This window comes from Choloepus didactylus, chromosome 15 (genome assembly GCF_015220235.1).
Source record: "Choloepus didactylus isolate mChoDid1 chromosome 15, mChoDid1.pri, whole genome shotgun sequence".
In the NCBI taxonomy this organism is placed as follows: domain Eukaryota; kingdom Metazoa; phylum Chordata; class Mammalia; order Pilosa; family Megalonychidae; genus Choloepus; species Choloepus didactylus.
Genome location: NC_051321.1, coordinates 64,989,908 through 65,013,574, shown reverse-complemented (window position 1 = coordinate 65,013,574; position 23,667 = coordinate 64,989,908). Strand labels below are relative to the sequence as shown.

The 23,667-nt window shown below is 37.2% G+C and overlaps 1 protein-coding gene across 2 annotated transcripts in view; it reads right to left on the bottom strand.

Moving 5' to 3' along the window:
* MYPN (myopalladin) overlaps positions 1–23,667 on the bottom strand; it is a 71,984-nt gene that overhangs the window by 24,232 nt on the left and 24,085 nt on the right. For both annotated transcript variants that reach the window (XM_037804763.1, XM_037804764.1), the window contains exons 5-11: positions 22,702–22,773; positions 16,409–16,550; positions 14,553–14,576; positions 11,768–11,884; positions 10,889–11,261; positions 1,940–2,527; positions 1,424–1,562 (exon numbers count right to left, since the gene is read on the bottom strand). In XM_037804763.1, coding sequence (XP_037660691.1) covers positions 1,424–1,562; positions 1,940–2,527; positions 10,889–11,261; positions 11,768–11,884; positions 14,553–14,576; positions 16,409–16,550; positions 22,702–22,773 — 1,455 coding nt within the window. The remainder of the gene's footprint in view (positions 1–1,423; positions 1,563–1,939; positions 2,528–10,888; positions 11,262–11,767; positions 11,885–14,552; positions 14,577–16,408; positions 16,551–22,701; positions 22,774–23,667) is intronic.

Here is a 23,667-nt window from a genome sequence, read left to right as displayed (position 1 = left end):
CGACCTACAATAAAAGTAAAATTGAATAGCCTGTATGGTGACCTGGTGTCATTTTTTAAGGGTTCTAATTGTTTCCCCTTCTGCATTGTAAAAGACACAGGCTGAAGACAGCTCTGATTTCTGTGGCACTTATGAGGATTAGCAACCATAAAGGTGTAATGACAGTATTACAGGAAACCAAATCTGTGTTGGAGCAACAATTATGGGGCTTAAAGGTAATTGTTGTTATAAAACCCCCAAAGGCTTCAGAGTTTCCAGGAAAATGTGAAAGTATCCCAGAGTAGGGCTCCTGTTAGTTCAACCACTGAGTTTGATGACTGTGCCTCAATTTCATTATCTATAAGATAGAAAAGAGAACAGCTGCCTTGGTATTTGTCTCTCAGAAATATATATAATTTGACAAAACAATGTATGAAAAGCATACTTAGTTGTGGCAAGTTTAAATGTTATGCTTCAATTCAATAATTTAAAATTAATTTTAAAGGACTTTACACAGTGCATTTTCAAAAGAATGTGCTCAGTAAAAATTGCCCAACATGTAACACAATTGCAAAAAACTGTATATCATGGCTGAACTGGAAGTGACAGAAACACTCAGGAAAGCAGCATATATTTAGGGAAATCTGGAGTCTTGTTTCCAGCAATGACTGTTGATATAAATACCACATTTTGTTTTGACTGAAACTTTGTCAGATGTCAAAATAGATTTTATCCGTTCCCACCTTGGGGAATAAACCAAGAGTTAGATTATTAAAATGTAAACCCACATTTTAAAAGTAACCACCTTATCAAAAGCAAAAATAAACTGCTCAAAGAAGAAAGTAGTCTATCTCTTGTCTGACAGAAGCTCACGTGTGGCTTTCCTCTTTCTTCTTCAGTGCACTTACTAGAAAGCAAGGAGTTGTACAGGTAGAATCATAGGGTGCCGCTTAGTGGCTAATTCACATGATTCAGCATAATATAAAGTTTGGGAAGAATTGCTGAACACACCTCCAGTCACACTGGATCAAAGGATGTTAGATGAAGGACAATTTAGAACCCCTGAATGCCTCAAAAATTTAGATTTATCAAAGCTCACATATCAAAATATCTCTAAGATGCGATAGTTTGCCAAAACTGAACAGAGGATTGCTGAGGTAGTCTGGACAACAGATGATCTAGTTTCTTTTCTTCGTTAATGTATTTCATTCTAGGTAAATACATGTGTCAGTAGCTACCTGAATTAACTATCCAGACAGTCGAGAACTGCAGATTGGCGTGGACAAGTCTCCTCCATGATCCTTGTTTAGTCTGTTCCCTCCCTGTAAGACTGTAATGTGAAACTCACTGAGGCCAGATGACCTACGCATCCAAGGCAGAATTAAGCCCAATTATACTTCTTACAATACAATTCCAATAAACCACTGGAATCCAACAATCTTACCTGCTGGTTTGATCTGACATCACTGAAATTCTTTTTTTTCCCCAAGTCTAGAATCACTGCATTTTTAGTTTCACGAATGTAATCATCATTCATCAGCTGTGGAGACTTTGTATTTTTCTTCATTAGTCCCTGGGATGGCCTGTAAAAGAAATTCACACCCAATACACCAATGTAAAGCACTGGCCACCGTATAAAGGCTTAGAAATTAGAATGGCAGAAATGGCAACTCGGCACCGGGATTTATCACTCATTTATGGAGGGCATCTTGTGTGCAAAAGCTGAACACTGTACAGCGAATCTGTGTTTGTAGAAGTGTTTACAGTATATCTATATTCACTCAATTATTTAACAAGGTCATGCTCATTGTCCTAAGGTGTTCAATATCTGTTTTGCATCTAAGAGACAGGATTACCTAGGAATCCATTAAATGAGAGTCCTGTTCCAGACCCAGCTATTCTATGCATATGTTCCTTCTTTATCTGGATCTCAAAATCAAAACACCTCAGTGACACTTACACGGAAGGTGCGCTTCTAGGCAGCCCCATGGCATTGGTGGGTGGGATGGCAGGGAGAGAAGGCAGAACGGAGCTGAGGAAAGCCACTGGATTTTGAATCTTGCTGGTGGGAGAGACCGGAGCTGGAGACACACAGCGGGGCTGAAACTGGTTTCCACTGGAGACGGAAAATGTGAGTGGCAGTTGTGCTGGCTCTTTTGGACCAGGAGGGGGTGGTTCATTTTGGATGGAAATCCCTCCTGGAGGTTTGTTTTGCACAGAGGGATGAGAAACTAAGAGGCTTTCTTTGCTCACTGTCCTCTGAATGGCGTGAGGTGTGCTGCTCAGAGTGAACACTGGAGAGCTGGAAGGAGACACCGTGGCCATGGTGGCGTTCATGGAGGGGAAGAAATGCTTCAGCCGGGTGAGGCTGAAGGTCTGCGATGGAGGCACCTTCAGCTTGCTGGACGTTGTCACTGCTGGAGAAGTAGAGGAGTTCAAAATACTCATGTGGAAAGGAAATTCCTTGGGAGATGAAGGAGATGGGTTTTGCAACTGCTGTTGTTCCAGTAAGACTTGATTGTGAAGCTGCTGTAACTGGCTGGAATCTCTGCACACAGAACAAGAGTGGGGGAGAGGAGGGAAGTCTGTTACTATAGTCCTCACCCTTCAGAAGTGTACAGACGGGCTCTTTATAACCTGAAGCTTGTGAAGAACACACAGAGTGGCAACGAATCAACTAATCACTGGTGAGTTGTTTGCTTGTCCTTCACCTTTCTAAGTCTGCTTTATTGCTAGTAAGATGGAAAAAGGTGTACTAGACTTCCTGTTGTAGAGAATTAAAGAGAGTAAGCAAATCCATAACTGTTAAGCAATTCTTTTAAAAATCAGCCTAATGCAGTTTCTCCTTTGGACCTCTTTTTAAGTGTAAGTATTTTTAAAAAAATATTTTTAGGGTATGGTTTTAAAAGTAATGCTCTTTCAAGAAAATTTTTTTAAAATACGGAAGAGTATGAAGAGTGAAATAAAGATTACCTTTAACGTCAACTCCCCGAAGTAACTGCTGTTAACAGTTTGCTGACCTTTTTCACATTTACACATACATTTACACATACATATGCACATATACTTAGATATATTATTTCCTTAAAAGTAGAATACCTTTCTATGAATGGCTTTATAACCAGAATTTTTCTCTTAACAATAGATGGTGGGCACTTTCCTAAGTTAGTAAGTCTACATTACTTTTAATGGTCATTTAATATGCTATTTTATGGCTATAATATATCAATACCTTATTGTGAAACAATTAGTTTAGTCCTAATTTTTCCTCTATTATAGACAGTGCTGCCATGAGTAGCCTTGTTTTAAACATATTTGTGTTCTTGTCTATTTGTCTTGAAGAAAATGTATGTAAGAGGAAGTATTGGGTTAAGGATATATATTAATGTTTTATATATTTAACCAAATTGCCTCTTGGAAAGGTTGTACCAGTACAAACTCCCACAAACAGTATGAAGAGTTACTGTTTCTTCATACCCTAGTGTTATTATTTATCTCTTTAATATATTGCCACTAATCTAGTGACAAAAGTATCACATTGTTATTTTATATCTTTGATTATTGCTAGTGATTTTGAATATATCTTATGCATATTGGTCATTCATATTTTATTCTTTTGTGAAATGCTTATGCAAATAATTTGTCCATTTCTCCTATACTGGGATGTTTATCTTGTTATTGATTTGCAAGTTGTCTTTATATATTAAAGATACCAACTTTTGGTAGTATATGTTGCAAGTATTTTTCCTGGTAGGTCATTGGGTGGGGGCAAATCCTGAAGGGCCTTGTAGGTCATGATAAAAGTTTGAATTTTATTCTAAGTTGATGGGAAGCAGTTTGGGGATTTTAAGGAAGGTAGTGATATAATCTAATTTGTATTTTAAATATATTAATCTGGTAGCTGTTGGAGAATGGACTGAATAGTATGGTAAAAGTGAAAAATGGAGATACTCATTAGAATGTTAGCACATTTGTCCAGGTACACAATGATGGTAGACTGGCCCAGAATGGTGGATGGAAGCAGAGATGGAAAAATGTGAATAGGTTCAGGATATTTTTTAGAAGAGAGCCAACAGGCATGGTGATGGATTGGAATAGGTGAGAAAGAAAAAGGAGGAATCAAGAAAGAGTATTGGAGATTTGACTTGAGCTACTGTGTTTTTGGGGTACCAATTATGAGATAGAGAAGAGTGGGAGAAAATCAGTTTTGGGGAGGATGATCAAGAGCTCTTTTTGGACAAGTTGGGTTGAAATGTCTGTGAGACATCCAAGCAAAGATGTCAAGTAGGCTACTGACTCTACCAGGGACAGGGAAGAGAGATCAGTGCTGTGCCCTGGGGTCGAGTAAAGGAGCTGAAACAAGCAAGGAGATGGTGAAGGAGTAACCAGGAAAGCAAAGTGTTATGGAAGCCAAGAGAAAAAAGTATTTCAGGAAGGAGGGAATGAATAATTGGGCAAATGCTGCTGAGAGAGAGAGAGAGAGGGAGGCAAAAATCTGCTGGATTTGGCAATATGTAGAATCCAACCACATTTCCTGAAGCCCATTTTAATAATATTAAGAAGATATTATCATATTTTTGATAACTGTTAATATCCCCAATGTATGAATGGAATTGCTTTTTGATATATGATGTATAGAATCTATAGGCTTTCCCTCAGTGTTCTATCATGAAATATGATGTTTATCACCAATAGGGTTCATAAGACCAGGCCTGAAAAGGTTAGGTTCAGGTCTAAAAGAGATATGGGCAAGGTAAAATGGGAAACCCAAGCCTTTACTCATCACTATCACATTTCTTCAGAGCACCATAGTTCTGGAGATGTGAAGAAGAGCCAGAGAATTAGTTGTAATGACTTGCAATACTATTTAAAAATAATTGAATCCAGAAGTTTAAAAATGAAATAAATGACTGGAAAAATACGGACATACCTTCTTACCACAGTCCTTAGTTCTTATTATAGAACAAAAATATTGTATGTATGGCTAAAAAATACTGGAATGAAATTCACTAGTATGGTAACACTTGCACGATCACTAGTGTGATAAAAGTTAGAATGGAGGAATTGACGGTTGTTTTTGTTTTCTTCTCTGCCAAATTTTCCCAAGTAGGGCTGATTCCATTGCTTTTCTGGGCCACCGTAATGCACAGCTCCAGAGGGCATCATTCATATCTTATTCTTTGTGTTGTGCCCCTCTGGGGTTGAGCAATATGCAGCCCAATTTAAGGATGTTTGTAAATTAGAAAAAGACAATAGAAACGATGTTCCTGTTGTTGGCAGTGCACAGAGTTCTGGCGACCAGCGGACGACACTGAGCCACACACTGATGTGAATTACTTAAAGGGGCCGAATTCTCCAAGAGAATGTGATGCATTCTTCATTCTGCCTGGTTTGAGAGCGAACTTTAAAAAAGAAGTCCGGAGTGTCTTAGTACTTATCTTCTCTTGGCAACAAAGCTTTGTAGATAAGGAGACCACATGTCCCAATTCATCCAAGACAATCCTGGTTTATGCCTGTTTTCCTGGCATAATTATTTATAGTGCTCCCTTTCACTTTCAAAAATGTCCCAGATTGAATGATAAATTAAATGATCAATCTAATTATAAAAATTATCTTAGACATCCTTGTTCCTAAAAGGAGAAAAAAGATCAAGCTGGGAGCAGTTCCTCCATTTATAGGAACCTGTGTCACAGAGGCATTACATGATTTGCCCTAAGTCCCACAGTAATTTCCGTACTTAATTTCTCTTCACAGGCAAGTTAATTATTTTTTAAGAAAGAAAGTGGAATGAAATGTTTTAAAATCATATATGCATAAGGTAGTCAGGTCTGTCAAAGTTGAGTGTTCAGGTGAATCTACTGTTGAATGAGTAACCATAAGATGAAGAACCACACCTGACACTGCAGTGCTACAAGGCCATTGAGGTTTTATGTTCTTTGGAATTCTATATTGCTTCTGGAACATAGAAGGTGATCTGCCGAACATGAGGTCTATTAAAAATGAAAAGATTTCCACCAGGAAAGTCAACACCAGCAGCAACAAACCTGGATCAGAAGATTCTCCAAATCTTGACTTTTCTTAATTCTTGGCATTTAAGACATTTTTCCTTCCCTCTATTGACATTTCTGATATACCACAAGTAAAAAAAGTAACACAAAATAGGGGCCCATTTCCATTTTCATTACTGCATTTCAAATGTTACATACTGTATAATCCTTTGTTCATCCATGAAAACTCTTGTCTTGAGTTAAACTGAGAATTCAGGAGTATTAACTACTGGCAAGTGATATTCTTTTCCTCCCATTTTAGAAGTGAGCATTTAAGTGAAAGAATAAAGTAATATAATTAAAATTTAATTAAAGTTTTTCATTTCATCATAGATGAAAGACAGCAATCAAGAGGAGCATAAATATCTTTATTAGATTTTCCTTAGAAAAGTATTTACAATTTGCATTGTTTCTGCTGGTATAGACTTTCCTGGTATGAAAATATAAAACTTTTAATTTTTAATGGATTTCATATTTGGCAAGCCACAGTCTGTGATTGCTAAAGCATAAAGATAGTGTTATAGGCAGTTTAAGACATGTTTTGTATTGTAGACTTGGTAAATTTTAATCTGATAATGTTGCAGAAATAGTTTATTGTAGTTATGGAAATAGAAAAGAGCATATGAAAAGTAGTCTAAGAAAGAAAAGAATACTGAAGAGACGACAGGAAGGTATTGAATGGTTCTTCTTTTCCTTTAGTTACCATTGAGCAAAAGAAAAGAACAGATTTCTCCTTTAACTAAGACTTCAGATGGCATGTTAGCCCTTATCATTTGATAAATATATTGGATTATAGAGGGTAAAAAAATTTCAAAGAAAATGATATATAACCTATAGTGTCAAATTGTTTTGATTATTTAAGATTCTGGAAGAATTCATTTGAGAATAATATCTGTTTTGACAAGTTTTATTTTCTTTACTTTTCTTGAACTCTGTCTTGCTTCAGGGAGGATTTTAAACAGCCATTTGGATTAATGTATTCATTACATCAAGGCAAGGTGCTAATCCTATTATTCAATGAACTTTTATTGAGTCTTCTATGGCTCTACTTTGCTAGGTACAGTAGGAGATAAAAATATGCCTGAAATTATATGGACCTATAAAGGGTTCAAAATCTAGGAGGGCATACATACACAAAACACACATAACCAGTGGTTTTTACAAATAACGTATGGAACTGATTTACCATTTACTAGTGAAGTAGAAGTGCAATGCAAGGATAAAGGGAGGATTAATTATAAAGTACACCAGTTCTAAAATTCTGAGTAACCCCTCTGATTTGTGGTAACAACCTGTCATAAATTGCTTTAAGCTCAGCTGCTCATGTGCCTATTCATCCTCTTGCAATGAGGATTTCTGAAATCAGATTTTATATCTGAGCTTTCTTTCTGTAGATTCATCAATTCTCTGAGGTTACCCAGCAACATTTTCACCTTTGCCACAATGTAAGCCTCATTAAGAATATGGGCTCTGCTGACAGACAGACCTAGGTCCTAATTCTGGCTCTGCCACTTATTATCTATGTGGCTTTGGATAGTTTTGTAACCTTTGGGACCTCAACTTCCTCATAAGTAAAATAGGAATAAATAATACTTCTTAAAGTTGTTGTGAGAATTGACGAGTAAACGTAAATAAATGACCTAACACATATGAGTGATCAATAAATGGAGGCTATTCTATTTTTTAGTTCCTTACCTATAAAACCACTTTCATAGGTGAAATCACTGCCCTCCCCCCTACGTGGGATCAGACACCCAGGGAAGTGAATCTCCCTGGCAACGTGGAATATGACTCCCGGGGAGGAATGTAGACCCGGCATCGTGGGATGGAGAACATCTTCTTGACCAAAAGGGGGATGTGAAAGGAAATGAAATAAGCTTCAGTGGCAGAGAGATTCCAAAACGAGCCAAGAGATCACTCTGGTGGGCACTCTTACGCACACTTTAGACAACCTTTTTTAGGTTCTAAAGAATTGGGGTAGCTGGTGGTGGATACCTGAAACTATTAAACTACAACCCAGAACCCATGAATCTCGAAGACAGTTGTATAAAAATGTAGCTTATGAGGGGTGACAATGGGATTGGGAAAGCCATAAGGACCACACTCCCCTTTGTCTAGTTTATGGATGGATGTGTAGAAAAGTAGGGGAAGGAAACAAACAGACAAAGGTACCCAGTGTTCTTTTTTACTTCAATTGCTCTTTTTCACTCTAATTATTATTCTTGTTATTTTTGTGTGTGTGCTAATGAAGGTGTCAGGGATTGATTTAGGTGATGAATGTACAACTATGTAATGGTACTGTAAACAATCGAAAGTACAATTTGTTTTGTATGACTGCGTGGTATGTGAATATATCTCAATAAAATGATGATTAAAAAAAAAAAAAAAAAACCACTTTCATGATTTGTAAGAATGGTAGGCAGAGTTTTGGGATTTTAAGGATGCCTCTTGTTGTGGTTTCTGGAATACAATGGAATTTCTTAGGGATTTTGAATTGTTAAGAGGAAATGTCATGACTTGGTGACAACGAACAAACTTGGGATACTGTATTGAAAGCAATTTGGCAGTGACAAGTTTGGGCAATGTATGCTGGAGCCGGCTTTCATTTGCTTTCAAGAGCAGATTGTGCACATTTTATCCCAACTTTATGTTCAACTTTATGACCTACAAGGATCTTCTGTTGTTAGCTTGAAATTGGCCATGGTGGGAGTATCTACAACATGGAAATTGGCAAATGCTCCATGTGAGGGCTTCCGTGCCTCCAGCCAGTTGTTAAACACTTACCAGCACATCATGGACTAGGGTAACTAATTTTGAGTAAATATGGCTCTGCAATCAGGCGAAGTATGGTTTCCACACTGGCTGCACATTAGACTCACTAGGAGAGCAAAACCAAACAGAACACTGATTCTTGGGCACCATTGCCCAGCGAGTCAGTTGGCCTGGATGGAGTCTAGGCATAGTTATTATTATCTTTTAAAATTTAGGTCAGTAGTTCTTAAGGTTCTTAAACTTTAACTTGCATCAGAATCCACTAAAAGACTTGTTTAAACACAGACTTCTGGACCTCACCTCCAAAGTTTCTGATGTCAGGGGTAGGGCCTGAATGTACATTTCTAACAAGTTCTCAGGTGAAGCCGAAGCTGTTGGTTCACCTACTACACTCGGAATAGCAAGCCCCTACCTGATTCTTACATGCACTTGGCTTTCCCAGTATATTCTGATTCTTTTCTGACATTTTACTTACTTTAAATGTTAATTATTGGTTTATCCTGGGTGTGGAGTGGTGGGGTAGAGGAGGGCAAAAAAAAAATTGCAACTTAATTTCTCTAACTCTAAGTCTGTGGTTTCCAATCTGGCTGTATGTTAAAATAATCTGTGGAGAGATTCTGATTCAGTTGGGATCGAAGGGTATATATATATAGAAATGCAATTTTATTGAGATATAGTCACATACCAGATAATCATTCAAAGTGCATATATATTTTTTTAAAGCTCCATATTTTATTCTAGAGTGTAGCCAGTATTAAGAATCACTGCTGTACACAGCTTGATATTCAAGTTGAAGATTTCGAAGTCTGAAATATCTAGACTTTGATGATAAAATGTTTAAAAATGACAGCCTCCATTTCTGTTGCAGTTTTAAGATCTATAAGTATTATTTCTATTTTTTTTTTGTGAATGGCAAATTGGAAGTATGAGCAGAAAATTGTATCCTCAAGAGGATTATTTGGAGAATCAATATATTTTAATGCAAAACCTGTGAGGTTAAAAACCAGGAAGAGAAGGTTGTAGGCATGTGGATTCACAAAGGGTATATGTGTGTGTGCACATGAACATGAATATATATTTATACCAACACTGATACAAACATGTATATCCAAAATCAAGAGAAGATTTAATGCAAATAAAAAATCCTGCAGAATTATACAGTGCCGAGGGTTGAATATTTAGAGGGTGTCGTTATGTAACTGAGTAGAAAGAATTTGCTTTTTTTATGGGTGAACGTTAAGCATTGCAATATGGCTCTGAAAGAGGCTCTCTAGAGAGTTAGGATGACACCACATCAAGCTTCTATGGTGGGTCTGACAATCAGAACTCCTTCTCCTTTTTTCACCCTGTTTTATTTATATGAAAACTCTATTGTTACTACAGTGTATCCAGTGATAAAGAGGAACTATTAAAGAATACTAAATAGAATTCTAACAAATGAACAATACTAAGACAGGTGGTAATAATAGGTGGTGTATGGGAAAAAATACACTTAATGTAAACAATGGACAATAGATAGAACTATTTCCGTAATCTTTCATCAATGGTAACAAAGGTAACTACTGTTTAAAAAATAGTACAATTTTTTTTAAAAAGTGCTATCATGAGTAGTAACAAGTGTTCCACACCAATGCAAGGTGGTGGTGGTGGGGTGGTGTATGGGAATCCTGTATTTCATGCATGATTGTTTTGAAAACTCACAGCTTCTCTAATAAAAAAAAATACTAAATAGCTTTTTCATAATGAGTACAAAAGCCTACGTTGAAGCAGAAATAGGAAAAAGGATGGAATTACAGACTATTAGGATTATTAGACTCAAGAAAGGGCTTTATAAGAAGAGGGTAGAAGTGCTTTATCTGGGAGCCTCTAATGTTAAACAAACGTCTTTCTGAGCTGGCTTAGGTATAACATTGCTTGGATGATAGTGAGCGCATACTTACATTGATGTAAGTAGGCATGCTTGCAAAACTTATTTAATGTGTATTTTCTCATTTGGTAAGCTTCCTTTTTCAGCTCCATCATTTTTAAGAAGGGTAGACTCCAAAAGAAGCCCACAGCATTCTTGGTTGATCATTCTAATTTCTACTTACAGTTTGGGTTTAGCCAGTACTGGCGGGGGCTCTTTGATGGGTGAAGAAGGCTCAGGGATTTTTGCTGCCTGTCCATTGAACCTCTCCGGGAAAGCATCAGGCCTGGTCTGCTTGGCAGCCGCCACCCTACCCTCAGAGGAGGCTTCGCTTCCTTTGTCATCTTCGGGCAGATTGAAGTGCACACGAAGCCCGATCCTTGAGCTAGACCGTGGCTCGTTGTGGTTCACCAAAACTCCCTCGAGTTTGGGTTTGGGGGGCTGTTCCACAGAAGGGGGCTCCAGGTTGGGTGGGGATGGCTGTTGTTCAATGGCAGCCAGGTTGGAGGTGGAGTTGGCGGGGTGAAGAGACCCGTTGTTGTTGAGGTCTTCATTTCCTGAAAGGACAATCACAGGACCTGGGCTGGTAGACTTTCCCAACAAGACAGACGGGGCTGTAACCCTGAGTTGGGGCATGCATAGAAATGGGAAAGTATTCAAACCAGCTGGGTAAACTAATGGAAAAATGCTTGTGAAAAACAGAGAACATAATCTGGGACATTAAAGAATGGAGAAAATGCAGGGGGGAGAAAACCCTAAAAATAGAAGTACTGATTTTGGGAAGAATTTTTAAAGTTTATATAAGACCAAAGAGATGTTTTCTTAGGGGTTATAAAAGATGACAGGAGGTATAACTGGGATGGTGGTGGTTTCTTTAAGTGCAATAATAAAAGGCTATTGAAAATTGAATATTGTTCAAGAACGTTTTCCTCAATAATTCAAATCTTTCTGGTAGAGCCAACCTAGCTTTATATGAAAAGCAGAGAGGAAGGGTAATACAAACTCTCCATACTCATATTTGGGGTCATAGCATAAACTCTCCTGGCAGTTTAAGATCCCTTACCTCTCACATCCAGCTGTGCGATGCTTGACACCGTGCCATACTTGTTGCTTGCAGTGCAAGTGAAACACCCAGAGTCTTCTGCAAATACCTCAGCAATGACCAAAGTACAAATCTCCTCTGTATTCCAGTAAAACAGAATAGATACTGACTTAATAATTAAAATGAACCTAAATTCTACAAAAGTCAATATAAGAAACCATGTTAATTCTTTGAAAATAATTAGTCAAAACAATTATTTGATTGAATTGACTGATTAGCAGATGAATTCAGCCAGAGGGATAGAACTGATAATTCTGCTCAGACTGAGTATGAACAAGGGGATTATGTAAAACACATTGTATATTGTGGATTCTCAGATTGTCTTCTATTTTTACATCATGAGTCCACATTAAAAAAATAGAAATGAGTAACAGCAAACTTAAAAATCACAAAAACATTCTAGACTAGTTCTAGCTTATTCATTGTTATACAATTAATTATTTGAATTTACTGAAAAAATATTCCTGTTACTAACAAAAATAAACTATTGGAATAAAAAAAATCATAAAAACAAATTAGGAGTGAAAACATATGGAGGTTGTGGGAAATGAAAGGAATAATAAAAACATTTTCTAAATTCAGGCCTCTCACTATTTCTATGGGGGAATTTTGTAGTGAGGAAATTTTAAATAAAGGCCACAATTTAAAATTGGGCAAAAAATAAATATTTTGCTTAACTTCATTGGGATTGGTATTCTACTTTCAGAAAAGGACCTAACAGTAATTAGCTGATAGAATAACTTGAAATTCTGGGTGAAAGAAGAGGGAAATGCATTTCTTCCTTTGTAATACTAAGTAATTCTTATGGATTACTTCAATACACAGTACAAACCCCAGTGAACAACTACAGAGGTGATTCTCAGATAGAACCATATGATTTTAGTCTAAAATTATGATAGGTAGATATTCCTTGACAGCTAAGAGGAGGTTTAAGACAGTAGCATAAACCCCAGTTATCACACAGTAGACCTGCCATTAAAAACAAAATTATTAAAACATGGTATTAACAGGGACTTGCTACCTCAGTGCTTCATGATAACTGAACTGAACTAGCCAGACCATCTCTAGGAAAACTGGACAGGAGGCTGTGGAGAACAGTGTTGAGTACCCACTCAGTAGCCCTTATCCTCCTCCTTCCTTTTGGATAGAACCGTGGTTCTGAGCACTCTCCTGGGAGTGCCCTATACTTCGAGGCAAGCTGGCCTCTCAGCCTCAGGTGGTCTAAGCCAGTCACTGCTACCTCTACATTTGCTAACAGTGGCAAGTGACACACAATCCTGATCAATGAGATATTAGGAAAAGTCTGCTGGGGAGTTTCTAGGAAAGTTTTCTTTGCTCTTTACAAGGGACAAAAAAAGATAGTGTTATTCCCTGTTTTTGACTTGGGATATAGTGATCTGCATGTGATGTCAGAACTGTGACAGCCATCTTGGGTCAATGAGTACAACCAGCCTGAGAGGAAATGCTGAAGATGGCAGAATGGAAAATGGAAAAAGGATTGACCCCTGATGATCAATGAGCTGCTAAATTAACCAATCTCACGACCAGTCCTACCCTAGGACTTTTTGTTACGTGAGAAAATACTTTTAAGCCACTTGAGTTAAGTTTCTTCACTTGCTGCCCAAAGAATCCTAAATAATGGAGAGACAAAGTTTGATTTTGGTACCTCTTTGTCTTTTTTTTTTGAGCCCTTGGCTTTTCTTTCCTTCTGTTTCCCCTGGCCCCAAACATTCATACTCTTTGCTTTCAACAACCTGATCTCAGAAAATGATCTGATAAATTAATTCACACCTTACTGTTCCTACCTGATAAGATAAAGTATTCTGTCTCCAAAGGGTATTTGCATTACACAAAGTATAAGTCAGAACCCTCTAACTGTGGAAGTCTTGAAATCATGATTGAGCAGGGACCCCTTTTTGGGTGATGCTGAAATTACTGTGGAGGGGACTGCCTAGTGAAAAAGCCATCTCCAGATGAAAGTGCCAGAGATCTGAAATATTTTCAAAGGGAAATTAATATTTCATAACAAACAATGTGGGAGTAAAAAGCACTTCTGGTCTTTACTCTGTATCCCCAAGTACCAGGTATAGGGCTATGCAATGTGGATGTCCAATGTCTGCTTCTGGAATTCCTTTCCATTCAGTTGTCAGAATTATAATAATGAAATTCCAAATGGTCATTCTTACTCAGAGATACAAATACAATCTGAAGTTTCAGAGTGGTCACAGAGAGGGCATTCAGAAACAATGGTTTGTGAATGACTTGCATTTTCTAGAGGCAAGAGATAGTAAGTGTCACTTCTATCTCATCTTTAGTATCCTCCCAACCAAATTGGATCAGCATCAAAAACATTTTATTGAATCTCTGCAAATTGTAAAATCTGATGCGCAAACTTTGAGACACATGGTATAGAATTGGATTTTACCTACCATCATGGAAATTACTCTATCTAGTTTTGAGAAATCGTGAATGGGAGCTGAGGGAAGAGGGAAAATATTCCTAAGGGATACTCCTCAATATGCAAGAATAACTGCACTTATATTAGATATTGAATATATATTCTAAATTTGCAGGTGTTCCTCTCCATGCCTTCTTCTACAGTATTAGCTAGAGTTGGTTTGGTTCTTTTCTCTAAAATTTTATTTTTGCACTTTGTTCTTGACACAAGTATGATTTCAATTTGTTTTCTTAAATATAAAAAATCACTGATCACATACTAATAATTAAAATTGAAATGATCTTTTACCTGGCTCTGCCATGGACCGAGGTTCTAAAAGGGAAAAATAAAATTAAGTTAGAGGTTTCTGAGCATTTACTTTACTGAGGGGCTTTATTTTCATCAGAATTTCCCTATAGCACTTTGTAATTTCTTGCATACGTAGTAGCAATTTGATGAGGCTTGTCTGTAAATATTAAATAAAATAACCTAAACACCTAAGACCATAACAAGGCATAGGATCGGTATCACAGCAAGAAGGAAGCTAAATAAATGATGTTGCCATACTGTGGAACACACTTAGGTTCCATTTGGAGGACGTAAACCTTATGTGAGGAATACTTACTGGGTTAGTTCAGATTCAGAAATGACTTGCTTTTATTGATACTTACTCAGTTTTACCTGATAAAGGGTTTGTGAAGACTGAGAAGCCATTCCTGAATTCAGGCTCTCCCATCCTAATATAAAGTAGAATGCATCTCTTACTCTAACGTTTCTAATTATCAAGAACCTTGGGAGAGAAGATCGGCTCCTTGAGAGCAGGTTTTATCGTAAAGTTATTTGGCATTCCTGAAAGTGCCCAGCACAGTACTGAATATGAGTTTTCAATTCATATTTATTTAAGCGAAGGCACTCAATAATTATTTGTTGAGCTTAGTGACAATTTTCTACAGTGATGGAACTATTGAAGTGCCTCCCTGCCCCCCTCAGTTTAAATGGCATTACAGTTGCTGCTACTGCTGCTAAAAGCTGACAGGAGCTCTGATTCATACAGCACACATCACACGTCCAAGTACAGCTATCATTTGAGAGGCAGAAACAAACTAACAAAGCTTTATGGTGGAAACAGGTCAAGATGAAAGCACTGCATAAATATACGTGAGAAGAAAAGAATAATTAACCCCCTTAACATATAAAGAGTTCTTATAAATGAATAAGAAAAAGAACCAAAACCCAGTATAAAAATAAGCAAAGGATATCAACAAGCAAGTTACAAATAAGAAATATAAAGACCAAATGAAATATGAAAAAGTGTTCCACCCCACATCTAATTAAAGAAAGTCAAATTAAAACAAATGGTCCCTAATTTTGGTCTATAACAATGATGAAAATTCTTAAAAATGGTTAATACCCATTGTTGACGAAAGTGTATGAGACAAAAGGCATTCCTATGTATTGCTGGTTATAGTGTAATATAGCTATGGTAATATGTGTTCCAGTTCAACTGGGACAGACTTAGTTTATATACCTGAGATAGCTGCATAATTATTAATTATTAGTAGTAATTATTACTCTCAAAAGTGTCCTAGTTTGAATGATCAATTGTGTGATCATTCTAAATATAGTTCAACATGGCATTTTGACAACATATATCAAAAGCCTTAGAAAATGTGAATTTACAGTAGCAAGTTCAGTACTAGAAATTTATTCTGAGACAACATCTACAGATGTTCACAAAGATTTGTTCTGTGAACATTCATTGAAGCACATTTTATAATAGTAAAAATTTGTGAACAATCTAAATGTTCAACAATAGAGTAAATAGATATGAAATTGAATATTAAAGATTTATTTTAAATAGTGAGAAAGATCTATATTTATTAGAACATAAAGATGTTTATGAAATGTTAAGTGAAAAAATTGATTTACTAAAAAGAAGACGATTTTTATTTAAAAAATATATGCATGGAAAAATTATAGAAGAACATATACACCAAAATATTAACAGTGGTTAGCTTTGAGGAGCAGGATTACAGGTGATTTTCATTTTATTCTTTTGGGTCATTTATATTTTCAATTAGGTATTAAAAAGTTATAAAGATAAATGTATAAAATAAATTTATAAAACTAAATTATGAGAGAATAATTTTAAAATATCAACTTACTTTTCTGTAAAATCCTAAAATCGGGAGAATCTTCTATCAAGGTCCCTTCTCTATACCACTCAACTTTAGGAGATGGAGCTCCTTTTACTCTGCATTCAAAGACAACCAGCTGACCCTCAGAGGCTGATAAATTTTGTAGCATCTAAAATGAGAAGAATATTGTGAGAACCAAAAAGTATACATTTTTAACATCTAGTTCCAGCGCTGAATTTAAGAAAAAGACACCACCTCCTCCAATATTTGGATTTTCTCCAAGCTTCCCACATCTCTGGCAGCTTCAATTCTTTGCCGATACATCGAGTCTGATTTTGCAGATGGAATCATCTGGGCCTATAGAAAGCTTTTTCCTCACTATCTTCTTCCTTCAGCGCTCTGCTATAGCACTAGGTAAGTTCATCAGACATCAGGCAGAACATTCTGAGGGTTTGCAAAAATACTAATTTTTAGTTAAGTACCTCTGCTCTTGAATGCCCAAGTGGAGCTTGGTTTCCAGAAATAATAATAGGAAGAGGGAAGAGAAGAGGGCGGCAGAGGAGGAGGAGGTGGAGGTGGAGGAATCTCCAGGGAATGTCCACTTGGTGGTTTCAGCATGGGAGCAATGTATTATTCCACAAAGGAATGTGGCTGTCCAGGATGAGAGAACAGCTCTGTGGCCCAAGAAGCATTCCGTCTTCACGGCTTTGCCTTGTTTACATGGTGTAGTCCTAGAAATAGGCATTTGTTTTGCTGTCTCATTTTCCTTATGTGGGCTTTACAATATAGCATCTTTGGTCTATTGAGGCATGTAGACCCTGACAATCTTTATAAAATCATAGTCACCTGTGGAGTCTTATGTAATTGTAAAATACATTATAATTTTGTGGAGGAATTGTTCTTTTCTATACTTCCACCAAAAAAAAGTTTACAAAAAACACTTAGAGTTGTAAAATACCAACGTATTTTACAATAAACTCTTCAGGAGCATGGAACCTGCTAACTCTTCTTCTACCCATCAAGATTTGTGAGCTTAAATCACATGTTCATTTGTGTAGTTGGTACTTCATTTGATTATGAAATGCTTCTTTGGCATGTATGTGGGCAAATTTTGGTTTTAATTTTGACTCAAAGACTGCAAACATGGAAAGGTTATGTATAAGCTTCCTCCACTGACTCTTTAAGTAACAATATGCTGCAAATCTCTCTATGATTACAATTTTTGGACCTGCATTTAGGAAATCCTGACTCTTGCTTCAGAGAAGGGAAAAGCAAGTGGGTTTATTGCTTTTGTCGTTTACTCATAAATATTTTGTGAATGTTAATAGATTTGTCTGAACAACTTAGGATATTTTGTGCCTGGCCTCCATCATACTAATGTCATTTGTCTAAGGAGTACAGGGGTGGGGATAACCACATGGCTTTAGCTATAGCAGGAGTCTTCCATTGGTGACCTCAGAAGTGTGTGCAAGTTGGTATTATGACCACCAGGGGGTGCTGTAGTTCGGTGTTAGTATTTTGGTTTCTGGGTCCCCAGGTTTGTTGGCTGAAGTAATTTTTGGATGGAATTAGCCCAGAGTGGTTTCTAAATCAAGAAAGAGCTATTTAACTGAAAATCTGTTTATTCCTTTTCTGCCCCAAACAACATCTTCTGTTGACAAGGATGGGACACACTTAATAATGAAAGTGGGGTGTGTCAATCCAGTTTGGGGTGCTGCTGCAAGTTAGGGAGTGTGGGCTCCACCCTGACATCTGAGCAAATTCTGTGCCGAAACGGCAGCTGTGGGGCCTACTGAAAACTTTAATGGCAGTTAGATTGCTCCCTAAATTCATACATAATGGTGTTTTCATTCCTCCTTGAGGCAAACAAGTTAGGAAACAAAACCAAAAAAAGGTGGTGGTGGTGGGAAGGGATTGAATAAATGAAATACAATACACTTATAAAATGGAGATAAGCAGAATGAAGCCAATTTATATGTTTTGACATGGGTTGCAGTTCAGTTCAGATATATGAGCCAATCTCAATTTGATATATGGGTCAAGCCACCAAAGGACCTCCTTGAGAAAATAAGTTGCTCACAATTTGGACCAACATTAGTTGGCTGGTGTTATTCATTTAACATTGAAGGCCAAGAACCATGCTGTATTTGAGAGTCCAACTCAGACACCTGAAATACTACAGTGTATGGAATGGGTCCTCCTCATGTCTGTGATGCAATATGGAAGCTCATTCCAGTGTGGGATCAATTCTCAGTAAAGGAGGTGCCAAGGGTCATCTAATAAGTCACTTAGAAAAAGTTGTTAAAGTCATATTTTTTAAAATTTTAAGGACTGCGATCATTGTTGTTGAAAACTGTGCTTTTCTACAAAGTCTGCCAGAAGACTGGTTCACATCACAACACATTGGGGCCCAACCCCAATGACAACGTGCTCAAAACAGCAGGAGGTCTTACGCTGTTACTAATGGCGTGTTGTATACAGACTTGAGTTGATCACGTTCATCTTGACTTCATGGAAGAAAAATAAGACAAATGAAACATTCCCCAATGAGCAAAGATTAAGTTAGTCTTTACTAGGAATTATGGATCTGGATTAAAGTCACTATAACTGAAGGCATTCAACCTCCTAAGGTAAACACTGTCCAAAGGTCGAATCTGCCTTGCATGTCATCACCCTACTGATCATCTGGTAGGACATTCTTTGTTGGGTGACTTGACAGCACAGAGCCTTTAGAAGCATGTCTGCCAAGGCCATTTCATATTAGATTTTTCTCTATTCCTCCTAAGGAAAGCCTGCAGCCACAAAGTGATGAAAATATTAATTCTTCCTTAGCTGAAATGGAAGTTATGTATTACAGACTAAACATTACCATGTGCCAGCTTTCGGCCAATCACTGGCCCAGGTGTGGAAGACGAGTTGAGAGGACACAGTTTCTACTTAGTAGATCTATATCCACAAATATAATGTCAAGATGTCCTTGGGAAAGGCCATCAACCTTGTTGGTTAAAAGACATCAGCTACATTGTCATTCTATTTATTTTTAAATCCAGTTGATATTTTTGCACCTTGGGGTGTACTGCAAGTGAATGTGTACAGTGTTTTAGACTGGAGTTGGATCGGAACAGTTTTTACCGATAAAGAACTGTTTGATTGAAGATCCATTTGCTCATTAATTGTCACAGGTACCCAGAAAAGTCTCTAGAATTGTGGTGTTGGAGAGTGGGATCCATGAATTTTCAGAAATCTGGATCTGGATCTGGCCACTAGCCCAGTTATTTCAGGGTTCCCTGCCTGTGCTATTATATAATGAACCTGCTCTTTTTCAAATTTTCACTTCCCCTGCTCCCTTGCACTCTTCAAATTACTGCTGAAGCAGCTGGAGCCAGGGATGCCGCAGCCTTGAAGCAACGCCTAAGCAGCTGCTGTTGGGGTTGGAGCAGTGATAAGAGTATAATTCTAATTTGATCATCTGACTCTCTTCACACTCTAGAAGAGTGAGCGCTGATCTCCCCTTAAACAGAGTGAAAGTGTTTTTGATACTGTATGGAGGATGGAGTGTAGTATCTCTCCATCTATAGTTAATTAAAGAGCATTAAAAATATAGTTATTGCCTATGAGTAGAGCAATGAACTAGCATATGGAATCCCATAGTCTTCTCTCAAGCTCTACCACTGTTTTGCCTTTTTTAAGCTTTCTAAAAGAGAAAATAGTACCAGTACTTCCCTATCACTAAAGGAAGGCAGAAGGAGTTAAATAAAATAGTGCTTATAGAAAATTCTGCTCTGTAGTTGTTGCTAAAAATAAATATCATGGCTTCTTGCTATTATTGGCAAAGAAATGCTTTGTTGGGCAGTATAGAAAGGGAGGCATAGGGATCAGAATGCCAGAGGTTCCTAAAGGAGTAAATAGAGCAGGAATAACCTGAACAAACCTGTACAAATGTCCTGCTGTCGTGGCTCATAGCCTCACGATTACCATCATCAGTGGCTCTGACTCAGAAATTTGCTAATGACGCTGGCAGGGACTATGACCTCAATCCTGCCCTCACTGATGGAAACTAATGCAAGCACACCGTTGCTGACAAGTCCTTCTGGAATCCAAGCCACAGCCTACCCTAGTGCCCTACAGCTGCACAAACCAGATCCCATTTATGGAGGCAAAAGCATACATCCCAAGGGCTAAGAGAGCCTCATCAGAGTTTGGCTCTGTGTACTAAAGACCATGTTCCCACCATGGATCTAATGCTTTTAGAGATTTTATCTAACGACATATACGAATGATTAATTCATTTTCCCATTTTTATCTATCTGCCAATCAGAGCATCTAGCTGTAAGGAGGTAATCAGTCACTTACATACACCAAATAAAGGAATCTAAACCTGATGCTATAATCAGCCCATGAGAATTAAATACAATGGATAAATGTAAAAGTCCTGTTGGACTATTTGAAATAATAAAACTGAGCTCTGGACCTATTATTACCTTTATAGTCTAGCTATTCAAGAAGATAATGATGAAAAAGAACCAGTTGCTTCCAGTCCTGACCAGTTACTTAGGAGAGATAGAAAAGTAAACAGCTTTATTGCTATGATAAATGTTGTGCCAGAAGTATGCACCATGTGATATCCATGCAAGGAAGACAGAGCACTAAGAAAGATTTGAAATCGAGTTGAGATAAGGCCACCTTTCTGGCATCTGGCTGGGTGGATGGTGATGAGGAAGGGAAGAGAGGAGGAGGAGGTTAGTTGGAACTGAGTGTAAATTATTCTGCGGTTTAGTTGTCCTGAAAAGTCAGCACTTTTTCTAGGGTGTGACAAATTAAAGTAAGTGTCATGATTTCTGGGGCACTTAAGCTCTATTTTAAGGACAGGTAACTTAGCAATGAAATAGTAGACAATAGGAGGTAGCTCTATCAGCTATGTTTTACACACACACACAAGCCCATTTATGACTCATGAAGTTCTTATATTCTCTAAGTCACATGTTGCTTTCCTATTTCAAACCTTTGAAAATAGCAAAGCTGAAACCCAAAATGCAAGTTATAAGAAATGAATCTGAAAAATCAAGAGGTATCTTGTTTTACATAAGAATGTTTGCCTAATTTGATATGGATATGGGTAAATATGTCTCACTCTAAATCCATGCTTGATTTTGGAAAACCATCTTGAGTGAGCTGATAGAGATGTTTCTGTGGAAGTTGTGGATTTAGCTGCTTCTTTAAGGATAAATACTCACTGGAAAACAGACAATATTTTTGAAGATTTACTCTAAACCAGGCTTTCTCAATCTCAGCATTATTGACATTTTGGGCAGGATAATTCTTTGTTGTGGATGGCTATCATTCTATGCATTATAGGATGTTTAGAGCATCCCTGGCCTCTGAACATTAGATGCCAGTAGTACAACCCCCCAGTTGTGGCAACCAAAAATGTCTCCAGACATTTCCAAATGCCCCTTGGGGGGCAAAATTAACCCTGATTGAGAACCACTACTCTATACTAAAGCATATTTCTGAAAGGATAAAATCTCTTTGGGTCTAAATTTGCTGTTCTTACAAACAATAAATGCTACATCCAGACATAGATCCCATCTATTTGCTCTTCATAATACCCCCAAATCCAATGTGACTCAATTTTTTGACCTTTGAACTTACTGTTTTGGGCAACTTGTAAATAAGTCTATGTTACATAACAGAAAGAACAATAGACTGACAATTAGAAGAACTTGTTTCTGGTCCTGATTCTGCCAATAACTGGTCCTGTGACATCTGATAAATTCTTTAATCTCCCTGGCCCTTTCTTGATTTTTTCATTTGTATTGAAGGTGCCTGACTAAGTTTTCCAGCTCTAAACATAAAGACTCAGATTTTGATACCACCATGATGGTTGATATGATGGAAGAGAAGAAAAAATGTCTTTGTCCTAGAGTTAGGCATCAGTGTTTAGCTCCCTAAGAGCATTTAATTCCATTTCCTTGAATGCCAAAGATAGGTATCTGCAACAGATTCTTTTGGAAGTCAGGAGAAACCCTTGGCTAGAAACTTACCACCTTACCTCTAGGTGCAGCTACTGTGTTTAACAAGCTGGCCAAAGAGATCAAATTGGTGAGAGGGGAAGACATTTCTCTCATTATAAACATTGTTATTAGAAATCTAGGACTTGAACTGATACTGTAACACAACTACCAAAAACCCAAAATCTTATACTCTACTTATGAGACCAAAATCCTGAGATAAAATCAGTAAATCTTGGATTCTACAACTTTGTTTGAGTGTTGTGATATGTTCAAAGCCATGACAGAAAGAAGTAACATTTTGATTACCTTTGTAAACACAGGAGCCGCAATGATAGGTTTTCCATCCAATCCTTGCAAATAGTTGGTAGGGCTCTGACACTGTTCGAAAGGAACCAAGAGTAGAGTCATTGTCACTAAGAAGATTAGATAGATAAATAGATGATTGATAGATATAATAAACCTATGGAATTTGATGCAAGAAATTAACCCCAAACAAAAAAACGGATTATATTCTAAGACTAGGAATCACATACTTCAAATTTTAGATTGAACTGATTGCATTTCATTCCAGGTCAAGGGGGCTATAAAATATGTGTCACCCATGCCTGCTTACACATAGATACATGTAATGAGCTATAATTAACCCTAAACTCCTAAGGAGGTTACATAGAAACCCTGGGGCTCACAGATCACAGTTTAAAGACTACAGGATTAGAACTAAAATGTGATTCCTCTACATTATTAAACGGGCTAGATAAATAGCTCTCTTTTAAATTAAAAAAAGTTATAGGTCAATATATTAGCAATACATTATCAGTATAATTAGACAGTATGTTTCATATGTTTTAAAGTATGTACATACATATATATTTTATATATGTACAGAAAATGCCTGGAACTATCTACCAGAAGCTATTAATAGGAAGTACTTCTGAGGAGTGGGAGCCTGCAAGTAGAAGTGTCGCTAAAGTTTTTAAATATCCTTCTGCGCTTTTTGAATATTTTTACAATAAGCATGTATCATCATCATCATCTTCATCTTCTTCATCATCATTATTTTTAATTTGAAGGATGAGAGCCTTAAATATTTTCTAAAAATAATTTCTTGGTTGTTCCATCTTAGAAAGTAGAATTATTTGCAGCTCCATGGAACTGAGTTTCATGGTATAGTGTGTTTCTCCTGGGCCAGTGTGAGAGTCGGTAGCTCATTATAGGAAGTCAGCATCTTTCATAAATGGAATGTCAGAGACACTAGTTTGCAAAGAGTTTCTT